General features: G+C 35.8%; 1 protein-coding gene and 1 long non-coding RNA gene across 2 annotated transcripts in view; one reads left to right on the top strand and one right to left on the bottom strand.

Annotated features, from left to right (window-relative positions):
- LOC126821548 (ribosome quality control complex subunit NEMF) overlaps positions 1-4,492 on the top strand; it is a 35,720-nt gene extending 31,228 nt beyond the window's left edge. The window contains exons 21-25 of the mRNA XM_050549996.1: positions 1,548-1,598; positions 2,164-2,398; positions 3,573-3,634; positions 4,136-4,186; positions 4,385-4,492. Coding sequence (XP_050405953.1) covers positions 1,548-1,598; positions 2,164-2,398; positions 3,573-3,634; positions 4,136-4,186; positions 4,385-4,492 — 507 coding nt within the window. The remainder of the gene's footprint in view (positions 1-1,547; positions 1,599-2,163; positions 2,399-3,572; positions 3,635-4,135; positions 4,187-4,384) is intronic.
- A 3,993-nt stretch (positions 4,493-8,485) lies between these two features.
- On the bottom strand, positions 8,486-9,581 carry LOC126821914 (uncharacterized). Its single transcript, XR_007680537.2, has 2 exons — positions 9,440-9,581; positions 8,486-8,781 (listed from the first exon to the last, which is right to left on the bottom strand). It is a non-coding gene; the product is annotated as an uncharacterized LOC126821914 (long non-coding RNA).
- Positions 9,582-12,877: the final 3,296 nt, after the last annotated feature.

A 12,877-nucleotide genomic window follows, 5' to 3' on the forward strand; every position in this document is an offset into this window, starting at 1 on the left:
AACCCTTTGCTAGTGAAGATGGACGTTTGTATGACCTTGCAATTTTAAATTGATTTTATGATTTCAAGAATTTTATATTCTACTGTATTCAATTACCCACATATTAAAATTTGAACAGTTCTTTTAAGACAAATGGGGTACTGGATGGCCGAATGGTTAGCACACGCGTGCTGTATCATACAGTCTGTCATTGAGTCAACTGGCAGGGTTTCGATTCCGCGGTTGTACGTGACAAGCAGTAGGGTCACCTGTCCAACCTCGTGGGTTTTCTCCGGGTCCTCCGGTTTCCTCCCACTGCTAAAGCGAATGATTGAAATAAAATTGAACCATGTGTTAGTCGCGAAATGACCTAGTTTGTATCGAGTGGACGTTAAACCCCATTTCTCTCTCTCTCTCTTTTAAGACAACTTATTTTTATTTTCCTATAGAAATGTGGTATAAATAAAGTCAAATTATCAGCAAAACAAAGAAGGTAGGTCTCATAACTAATATTTATATGTCTAAATATATATATACCTCTTAAAGATACATTATGGCAGATTAGATAAGGAGATGGTAGTTCTCACTATAATAGTTAAATTGTTTCAATGGCATTTAGTAATTGAACTTGAGTATACAGGTCACAATTCTATGGAATACAATTACAATTATTTCTCTAGTCATTATCAAGCAATGATAAAATATGAAAATATGACCTGTATATAATAGTTAAAAACTAGATAATGTAAAGGGAATTTACTGAAAATTTCAGTCAAATTTTTGATTATGGGCTGGATAAGTTAATTAATGTCTAATTAATAATTTAGGTAACATTTCAGGATTAAAGAAAGACCTGCAATAGGCAGATTTAGCTCTTGCATAATGTATATTTAATAAAATTTGTTAAGATGCTATTGAAAAAGAGTATCATTGATCCCAGAAGTTATAATTAAAAGGTTTTCAATTGATGTATGATCAAAAGATTTGAGCTCAAAGTTTCACAATTTGTCATTTTGAATTTCCCTTCAAACTGCTTTGTTTACATTTATAGAAATATAAAATCTTAGAATTGCATTAACATAGTTTTGATAATATCACAATATTTCAGTGTTTTACAATCTTTATTAATGATTTGGTCTGTGTTTTCCAGGGATATGAAGAAAGGTAAAAAGGACCTGTCATCGGAGGCAAATGAAGACATAAAATCACAACTACCAGACACACAACAACCAAACAAACAACAACCAGGCACAGAACGAGACACAAAACAAGACACACAGCATCATAAACACAATCAGGTACTTTCTTGCAATATTTGTGTTATCAATCTGCAAACCTGGACATATTTCCCGAATTACTCACGTTTATAGACCTAAATTCCTTTGGTGTCTGTTACATGTTCAACCACAAACAGTACCTCTTTTTAATTTGGGGTTATGATATACATGTATATTAATGATTTCAGATTCATATTTGCTGGATTTTAGAGTCTGACATAGGTAAAATTGATATTTGTGGGCCTGTTAATACAAACAGTTGACTGTATTTGTTTACATATGTTTTTATAGGAAGAGATACAGAAGGGTCCGCAACAGATGCCATTTAAACGAGGTCAAAAGGTGAGTCTTTTATTTTGAATTTTTAGCTTTTATGCTGATAATTCCACTGAATTTCTCTTAAATTTAAATGAAACTTGTGATTATTGCAAAAACCTTTAATTTCTGAATATCTAATAAAAACATTTTTAAGGAGTTTTCTAATTGGGATTTTATCATAACCATAATTAAACTACAATTATTTTTTTGTGAACACCTCATATCTTCTACAAGACAACATATTAATATTCTGTGAAACTGAGGGAGCTGCAGTGGATCAGTGAGTAAGACACTGGATCCCTAGCTGGGAAGTCTTGTGTTTGCTCCCAAGGTTTCCCCCTTGTCCTTGGTGTACACATTGGCATGCACGTTAAAGAAGCCTTGACTGTTGGAATTTGATATAAGACCATACTACAGGCCGTAGTGCCGCTGTCTGGGCAAAATTTCCCTCATAGCACACTGTATGGCGTATACCCGTCTTTACTATCCCAGTTGGTGCAGAAAAGTAGGACGTTAAACCACATTTCATTTCTATGAAAGTAGTGTGACGTGTAAACTGAAAAATACAGTTTGTGTCTTGTTTTCACAGGCAAAACTTCGTAAAATAAAAGAAAAGTATGGAGATCAAGATGAAGAGGAGAGACAACTCCGTATGGGAATACTCCAATCTGACGGACCAAAGAAAGAACCAAAGAGAAAAGGAAAGAAGGGAAGAGAATTAGAACAGAAGAAACAGCAGCAAGCAAAACGAGCAGCCAGTGGTGGTAAAACAGTCAAACCTGTGATAGCTGATATTTTTGATCTGGAGTCGTTAGGTTTAAAAGGTAAGTAGTTAATAAAGATAGCCTATCCATAATTTATATTCCAGCACATGAATTATTCATTTATCCTGTTGTTTTCTTGGTAAATATTGACCTGGTTATAAATTGTGATACGAATCATATCACAGCACCTGAATCACAATACGCATTGTATCATGACTATTGTGGCAATCATTTGATGTGGTTTATCTCAGACCAGCAAGATATTGTTTTATAAAACTATGGCAAAACTACAAGGTTAAAGTAGCTAAGTCTGTAACTCAATATCACCCAAAGTCTTACAAGTTGAAAACACGAATTATTTGTCAATTCAAATCAACATTGATGTTGTGATCTTACCGGGAAAAGGTAGGCTTCGGATATCCAATATTTAAGACAAAATAAACATTTTACCATTGGTAGACGAATGGTGTACTATAGTGCGTTTTAGCGTCATTTGTAACAAGTGATCAGAAAGAACAAGGCTAGACATATTCCACAATTTATGTCAAATGATCACGCCATATCTTATCTGGAGAGCATGGGCAATAGGCTGGAATAACCAGAAACTAGAAATTGCCATTCGGTTGAGACTCATGTCGTATTTCGCTGGATGTAACTGATTTGAAATTAAGAGTCAAAACGGAAACAATTGAAATGTAAATCAGTTTATATACAATCAGATTAAATTATTATATGCGTTGTGACCCATTTGGGTCAATTTCTAGGTCCGAAATATTAGCGATTTAGCTCCTTTAAATTCTTTTAAATTGACTGACATTTTAGTTCAACAGTTGGTCCGTTTCAATGCCAGTCATTCAAGACTGACAAATATAAGAGAAATAAGAGCCTTGCTATAAACACATGTGGTATCAAATTAACCAGCATGACCCTGTCTATGTTTTAGGCTATCAAATTTGGGCCCGGTCAAATCACCCTTCGTCACCACCCTCCACCCTCACACCCACATCCGTCAATTTTCAGAACCCCTGAGAACACTTTCCGCCTCCTTGTTGCTTTGAGCTACAGCCCTGGGTATCAATTCAACCAGCATGACCCTGTGAATGTTTTAGGCCATTGAATTTGCCCCCTGGACGAATTTGGGCTGCAGGTGAAGCCGAACCCCTGGTGAATTTAAGCCCCGAGCGAAGCTGGGTATTCTACTAGTACTAGATAATATAATATATTATTGTTTTAGATGAGGATGATAAAGGTGAAACAGTTAATACAGATGAATCCAGGGTCAAATTAAATACCGAAGTAAGTCATGGAAGTATATCTTTATTAAATAATAATAACATTCTTAAAGATATGTGTCATCTTCAAGAATTAAATTCAATTTAAATATTTTTAAGTGGGAGTTAAAGTGTCTTTAATTGAATGCATTCTGAATCCCTTGCAAACTACATTATTGTCATAGTTGAATCCTTAAATGAATAGCAATCCAAAAATCATTCAATTTTGTTCAGTATTTACAAAGATATGATGAATTATTATCGTTTACCGTTAAATTTTTGAATCTTGCAAGTATTTTAATCCATTTAAATCTCAGCCATCCGAAGATCTAGCAAGTTAATTATAGGCTTGTCATAATGCATCTATAAGCTGTGAAATATTAGTAGATATTGGCCCAAAAATGCATGATTGGGACTTAAGACTTTACATGTAGGCAGACATTTTACTGGCCAAATATTATAGATATATATATCTGAAGAGTGTATAGCATTTGTGTTAACTATTAATTTTATTTGTTTAAAACAGGATGTGGGTTCAGATGATGAAAAGGATGATGAAGCTACTCAACAAATTGGGGTAAATAGTTCTATTTATTATAATTTGTAGTATTGATTATAGATAATTTCTACTAGAACAGAGATAAATGTAGCAGTCTGGGTGAAACGTGTACATTTGACACTAGAAGTATCTACATAATATTTCTGTTTTATTGACTAGTTCTATGGGAATGACTTCTTTTTAACAATATTATGTATTATGTATTTAATATTACAGGACTTACAGATATTAGAAACATTAACCGGTTTACCTCTACCAGAAGATGAAATACTTTATGCTGTTCCTATGTGTGCTCCATATAACTCGTTAACAAATTACAAGTAAGCTATTATATTACTCCAGTAAGTTATTATATATATTACGGCAGTAGGATATATTACTCCAGTAGGATATCATATATATTACTCCCATAGGTTTAATATAGAAATATCAGTCAGGCAATGTTGTAACATTAGATAGTCAATAAGTAGTGTCAATTACAATTTGTGAAAGCTAATCATTTTCAAAATTGTCTAACAATTTTGCCCAATTAATAATCTTGGGCTCCATGTGTGGATACGGACATTTTATCAAATCTATTCCCTAAAATCAACCTCTTCACAATATAATGCTATGTTGTGATCAATTTTTCTGGAGGTGTGTAGGTAATTGTAAAGCGTGTATATAATTTGTTATGTGTCTTTCATTATGAATCAGGGAGATTGGTTAGTCTAACGTGAGCTTTAGATCATAAGTTCTGTCATTGAGTCAGGTTTCAAACCCAGGTTTGTATGTAATGAGGGGTGGGGCCGTCTGCCTAACCTTGTGGGTTTTATCCCACTGCTAAAGTTCTAAAAGACCCCTATGTGCAATCAACTTAATGAAATTTTAGTCCAGAAAAATCACATGGTTTGTTTCAAGTTGACATTAAACCCCATTTCTTTTGGGTCACTCTCATATTTTGAAGTAAATGTGATGTCACAATAAACTGAATTTTATTTTTAGATACAAAGTGAAAGCTTTACCTGGTAACACCAAAAGAGGAAAGGGTATGTAGCAGAATTTTATATGTAAAAATTACGTAACTGTGACAAATTTATATTCATTTTGTGATATATTGTTTTAGAATATGGAGGTTGCCATAGCATTTATATATCTTCTTGTCAATCTCAGTCATCTATAATAGAGACTATGAGCCTTAACTTCAAATACAAATTACATTAATAAAGTGTATGGCAAGCATTAATTTCTGGCTTTAGATATATGTGCACATCATTCTTCAGTTTCGGCTTCTCTCTCATACATGGTTGATTTTCAAGATTACTTTTAGTTTATACTTCAGTTTGACCTAAATATCATCTTGTATATGTACATGTTCTATTTCAGTCTAATATAATCTTATATATATATATATAAATGTTTATTTTAGTCCAATATAAATATAATCCGACACGCATGTAAATGTTTATTTCAGCAACTAAATCAGCATTAAATATGTTTATAACTGATAAAACAGCTACTCAAAGAGAAAAAGATCTCATCAAAATATTAAAAGTAAGTCTACAACTATTTATTTATTATATTCAAATAATTAAATATCTTATTACTAATTATACAAGTGATGCCCATTTGGTATATTTAGTCATACATACTATAGTATTCCCTGGGAGTTATTGTGTGAACTTACGTTTGATAGGGTGCTCCACACAGCCAAACATTACCTCTTATAACAGTTGAACTAACTTCAGTGAATGCACAACCTTAAATTCTGATGCCCCATTTTAGCGTATAGAATCACTTGGAAACAACAATGTTGTGAAAGGTGAATCTCTAGTAGGTATATCAGTCCAAAAATGGTTCAATTCTGTTCAGTATTTATAAAAATATGTGTAATTGAAATTTCATTGATCTATGCTGCTCTGTGTTATAAGTCTCCTGCCATTCTGTTGTCCAAAATCTGATAGAATCCAAGTGAGAAATTGAATATTTTAGCCAAAAATACAAATTGTGTATTGTTACTTTAAAGTGATCGTATTACTCCACAAATGAATGTGGAGGAAGCCCTATCATGGTTGTGTAGGGGGTTGGATGGCCAAATGGTTAGCATGTGCTCGCTGTATCAAAAGGCCTGTCATTGAGTCAACATGCGTGATTTCAAATCCCTGGTTGTACGTGACAAGGATTAGGGTCGCCTGTCCAACCTCAGGGGTTTTCTCCAGGTCCTCCGGTTTCCTCCCACTGCTAAAGACCCCTACATGCAAGCGAATTATCAAAATAAAATTAAACCATATGTTAGTCTCGAAATGACCGAGTTTGTGTTGAGTGGACGTTAAACCCAATTTCTCTCCCTCTCTTCTTATCATGGTTGTGAATGTGATAGCATAATTATCAATATTATTTGATTATTTTGTTATCATGGACACCCTATTTTTGAAAAACCATTATGATTCAAGATTAACATTGGGTGATAAATAAAATCTCAAACATCATTTTATACACATCTTAGTGGCAGACTTTTTGTTCATTCACTTTCACTGATGTCCTAAACAAAACCTCCATTTGATAAAACTGAAAATGTTCTTTATTATTTTAGGATGTTGATATATCAAGAAATTTACCAGGAAAAGTCAAATTACAAGCTCCAAATATTACAAAACGGAAAAAATAACTTGAATCAGTGCTATTTGATTTCAGTTATAAACTATGTGATATAGAAAGAAAAAATTCTAATTTTCAACATCTGGAGGCTGGATTTTATTCGAAGACTTTATTTCTGATTCATCTTGATGGTGTAATTTTATTGATTTATGTGATTAATAATTTATGAGATTAACGAAATTGCTGTTAAATGTGCTAATCATGTGAACCTGCATGTGGCTGATTCTCACTAAGGTTACTGTTATTTGTAGCTGACAAGTTTAAAAAGTAATAATTAACACATTGTAATTCAGCCAAAAGTACATTGAATTATGATACCATATAGTGACCAAGGGGTGATTGAGAATGGTCGAATGGTTAGCACGAGCGCGTTGTATCATAAGGTCTGTGATCGAGTCAACTGGTGTGGTTTCGATTCCCCAGTTGTACGTGACAAGGAGTAGGGTCACCTGTCCATCCTCGTGGGTTTTCTCCAGTTTCCTCCCACTGCTAAAGACCCCTACGCGCAAGCGAATTATTGAAATAAAATTAAACCATATGTTAGTCCCAAAATGACCTAGTTTGTGTTGAGTGGACGTTAAACCCCATTTCTCTCTCCGCTCTCAGTTGACTGAAGCCAACTATAATCAGCCGATTATGATCACCTCTTCAATCTAATTTACATAATACTGTTTGATTATCAATTATTATATTCTACACAACTCAGTAGAAAGATGTGTGGTAAAGAATACCAATTGATTCATCAATAGTGCTGAGATTCCACTTGGAAAAACTGCTGAAAAGCACTTAGTCATTTTAATGTATGCACACCTGTTTATGAATAATTCTAAATATCTTGTTAATTATTGGAGGTAAATCAATGGAATAAAATACTACTTGAATATACATGTATTTCATTTTATGTTAGGTAACTAGGCTACCAATAGCCACACAAAAATGTTGAAATGGAATTTGATAAAATGTTCCTCATAGTACACTGTATGGTGTATGCTTGTCTTCATTAGCCCAATCGGTGCAGCTTTCTTGCTTGTGTTTTCCCACGTGGTTTCCCCTTGTCAGTGATGCAGGACGGAGGGCCTGACAAGGACAGCTGCCTAGTCCTTCTGATGATAAGAAAAACTGTGGTCCCGTGTAAACATTGGAATGCACGTAAAAGATCCCTTGGCAGTTGGAATTCGATATAAGAGTAGGCGATAGTGCCGCTGCCCGGGCAAAATTTCTCTCATAGCACACTGTATGGCGTATGCCCGTCTTCATTAGCCCAGTATAGGAGCAGAACAGTAGGACGTTAAACCCCATTTCATTTCATTTCATTTCTTGCTTGTGTCCTGGGCTGCATTAAGCTTGCATATAGGGGCCCTTGCATCGACATTATAAAGGGGGCATAATCTGGTCATTGTCGGTCACACACAAATGTGATTTTGTATGTCAGTATGATAGATAGATTTGGCACAAATACAACATATGGTACAAAAAATGTTGTGAATTAATATTGGGACCCCTGGCTGCAGCCCACTTGTCCTCTCCCCCACTTTCATTCGGCCCTGGTTGTGCCACATCATCAATGCTCTAGATCAACACTCTACCTCCACCCCTTGCAACACACCATTTTTTCTCTCCTTATTGATTTGAAGAAGTTTAGTGGAAAAATTTCAATTTCCAGAAATAAGAAGGAAAAAATAACTTTGATTTTTATTAGGCATCATAAACACCATTTTCGTAGCCAAAACTGTTCATGCTCAGGAATGGAAGAAGGGCTGCAAGGCCATTTGCACTACCAAATCTTGATGGCATCCTGGAACCACCAAATCCTGACATTGGTGAATTAAAGCTGTTTAAAGATCCATAGCCTCTCTGTGGACTAATACCTAATGGAGAAGGTTGAGACCAACCAGACCCACCAAAATTTTTGGGTCCAAGTCCTGGAGTGCCATAGTTTTGTAGTCTGTTGACATTGTTGGGATTAAATCCTCCACCTAAAATAAATGAATTAATTGTCATTAACCTTGGATTATAACAGAGAACAAAGGGAATTAACCCTGTAATATATACTGAAAACTGGCAAATAATCTTATGATAAACTATTTTGAGAGATGATCATGAATAGAATGAAATGGGGTAAGTCTCATTTAAGTCTATTAGTCGTTTTAACACCGACAGGTTAAATTTATTTCTATGGTTACATGGGGGGGGGGGGGGGAATTTTGCCCAAACAGCGACATTTCTTCGTTTTCTTTTTCCAATTCCAATTGTCAATGGTTATTTTTATGTGCACACCAATCCGTACACAGATGCCAGGTTCACATTTTTGTTCCCATCCAAACAACTAGACACATTTCTGAAGAGTAAGAACCGGGCATCCAATTAGCGCAAAGTCCCAAACATTCTTTTTGGCTCAAACCTGAGACATTCTAGTCCACAGGTCAACAAGATAGTGCTTGATATAACTAGTGGGTGCTGTAAAGCCATATTATTATATTCAAGGTCTGAAATTCTGAAAGCTTTTGCAGGCATTGATCTGGATGGGGAGGCACTTTACGACATTGTAATGCCTTGAAATAGCTAGACTATAACCAAATAAATGGATTGCCAACTTGTTAAAATTACAGAAAGATGACAATATATTTTACTTACCCATTCCTGGCATTCCATATGGATATGCTGAGGATACCACAACCATAGAGATAACACATACAATAACCAAACTCCTCATTTTGTCAAAAGGTCTGAACTGACTGTTAAGAGACACTGATTAAAATATTTTCTCTTACCTATATTTATACTCAACCAGTTACTAATATTATGTCATCTTAAAGGGACTCTTTCTCAGACATTTAGATAAATAGAGAATCTCCTACCAGTCTTTTTTGATATAAAAAAAAAAACGAGTAGTAGATTTTATTTATCACCCAATCCCTTCTTACATGCACAAATAAAATAGATAAATATAATTCTTTGCGGTAGATTTCACTTTTACTGAATATTACAGCGTAGTGATACATAATTTTTTGACAGCAATTCAACCATTGCAAAGTCCTTTATATTGACCCAATGTTTCCACTTTCCATCAAGGTCAATTGGATAACAATAGTTCCTTTTTAATAAAAAAAAGATACTTTTAATAAGAAATGAACTGTTCTTTGAAAATAAAAAAAAGTAGTTCCTTTTCAACTGACCAATCAAATTCATGTAAAGCGATATCTCCTAAGGAGATAGATTATGAAATATGTCACACAAGGGATATCTACTGTAGAATGTATTATTGGGTGATAAAATTTATTAGATCAAACTTGAAATATCAAAACCAAACAGAAATAAGCCCAAAATAGAATATGCTAGAACATGTTTCACTTAATTACAGTTCAAGCTTTGTAGTCGCACTTTGGTTTCTAAAATTCTACAGCTATCATTTAAATATTTCCAATCAGATCACATTTTGTCATAAGAAAAATGTGTCAAATTACCCTATTCTGAGAGAAGTTACCAGTTTTTGAAATATTGATGATATAGTCTTGATTGTCAATTACCATTGTTACAATAATAAACAAAATCGCGATCATCCATTTTTAAATTAAATTATTAAACGGTGATCATGTTTCAATTCATTCAAAATCAAAACCATGGCCAAGAGAGTTGATTTTGGGCTTACCATGTTAATAAATGTCTAATTAATAATTTATATAGCATCTGATGCCAAAAGAAAGACCTGTAAAAGGCAAACCTAGCACTTAGTTATAATGCACTTTTAAAACACTACTAGGAATTTTGGGTCTACCTCTTTAATATTATCATCTGATATTGTGTGTTAAATGCGTGATGTTATAAAATATTCCTGAAATACAGGTTACTTGTGCTCATTATAGAAATGATTTGATTGATTGACTGAACTTTAGTTTTTAAATATTTTAATATAACATGAAACTCCTATGGAAATATCATGAAATCGTCATACAGGTTTATATAATTTTATTAAAGGCACTGTCCCGGATATATTTTCGTAAATGAAATGGAATAGGGTTTAACGTCCTACTGTTCTGTACTGACTGGGCTAATGAAGAGAGAGATTGAAATGGGATTAAACGTCCACTCGACACAAACCAGGTCATTTCGGGATTAACATTATGGTTCTATTTTATTTCAATGATTCACTTGCCCGTAGGGATCTTTAGCAGTGGGAGGAAACCAGAGGACACAGGGAAAACCCACGAGGTTGGACAGGCGACCCTGGTCCTTGTCACATACAAGCGGGTAATCGAAACCTAGTCACTTGACTCAATGACAGACCTTATGATCTAACACGCACGCGTTAACCACTTCGGCCACCCAACCTCCCAGGCTAACGAAGGCAGGTTCGTGAATAAAACTGATTAGGAACATGTGAAAGGCTCCTAGGCACCTAAACACTCTTAAGTTTTGTGAGAATTTTTCGAAAACAGGAATTATGGCTGGTGATATTAAGGTCTGGGACTGTTCCTTTAATACATTGATAACCTATTGATAGGTTAAGCCCATTGAAAAATGGAATTTATTCTTTCTGTCTGCATGTCCTGAAAACCACATCAAAATCAGAACTCACATTTGGGTAATATTTTCCAGTCACATATTCTGAAGTAATCTGTCACTTTGGTCAGTTAGCATATCAGAAATTTGAATGTTAAGACTTATTTGCATAAAAAAAGATGTTAACATGTCAGCTTTTTTCTCTGTTGTAAAAACAGGTTTTTCTTAATTCATCAAGTAAATATACTTATATACTATTCAAAAAAAGTAGGGGATATTTGATTTTGGGGGCATAATACTAAAATATGCAAATGACTACGAAAAAAGTCACTATAGAACCTAACAGAAGAAACATTTCCAGTTACATGTGACGCCCAAACGCACCAAAAGCTACCGCATGGAATGCAGGTGATGCTTGGGATCATCATGGGGGTCCAACCCAAGATTTGCACGACTCTGACTTTGAATGTTACAGTCATTGTGGCATTGAATTCCAGGGTGGAAACATCAGTTTAATTGTTTTAGTGACCAGAAAACAAATTTTGATATGCGTCGGCTTACCCAAAATGAAAGGTTACGTGCCCTTGGCATGCTACAGATCGGCACAACACAGGCGGTTGTGGCGCGGACGATGAATGTTTCTCAGTCTGTCATAAGCAGGCTATGGTCCAGATACCGTGATACACAATCTGTACAGGACAGACCACGCTCAGGTCGACCAAGGGCGACAACTCAAGCCCAGGATCGATTTATCCGTACCTTGGCCTTGAGAAATCGTGTCATCACAGCAAATCAGATCAGCGCTCGTCTTCAAACAGACACTGGTGTGAGAGTGAGTGGCCAGACGATTCGGAATCGACTGCATAGGGGTCCACTTGGCGCCCGACGTCCTCGCGTGATCTCTTGTTTGAGAGATCATCACATTCAGGCAAGACGTCGTTGGTGTAGGGATCGTCAACACTGGGATAATCGACGCTGGAGCAATGTGATGTTTTCAGATGAGTCAAGGTTCACTGTTGATTTTTTGGACAGACGTAGGAGGGTGTGGCGTCGTCAAAACGAGCGCTTCCAAGACGTTAACGTCATCAGACATGATCGATTTGGGGGTGGTTCTGTTATGGTGTGGGGAGGCATCACTGTTGCTGGAAGAACGGCTTTACATGTTGTTGCAGGGCGTGTTACAGGCCAGTACTACCGGGACAACATCTTGGCAGTCCATGTTGTGCCGTTCGCACGACGTCATGGCCGCCGTTTCATCTTCCAGGATGACAACGCAAGATGTCACAGGGCCAGGATCGTTACAGGTTACCTCCAACAACAGAACATCACCACATTACCTTGGCCAGCACTGAGTCCCGACCTCTCCCCCATCGAGCATGTCTGGGACATGCTTGGACAGAGGTTTCGTCAACGTCAACAACGTCCTGCCAATGTCCAAGAACTTGCTGCTGCGTTGCAACAGGAATGGGACAATCTGGACCAAAATGACCTTAGACGTCTCATTAGGAGTATGCCACGTCGGATCAATGCTTGTTTGGCAAACAGAGGAGGATTTACCTGTTACTGACTTGG

Source organism: Patella vulgata, chromosome 5, assembly GCF_932274485.2.
Source record: "Patella vulgata chromosome 5, xgPatVulg1.2, whole genome shotgun sequence".
Classification (NCBI taxonomy): Eukaryota; Metazoa; Mollusca; class Gastropoda; family Patellidae; genus Patella; species Patella vulgata.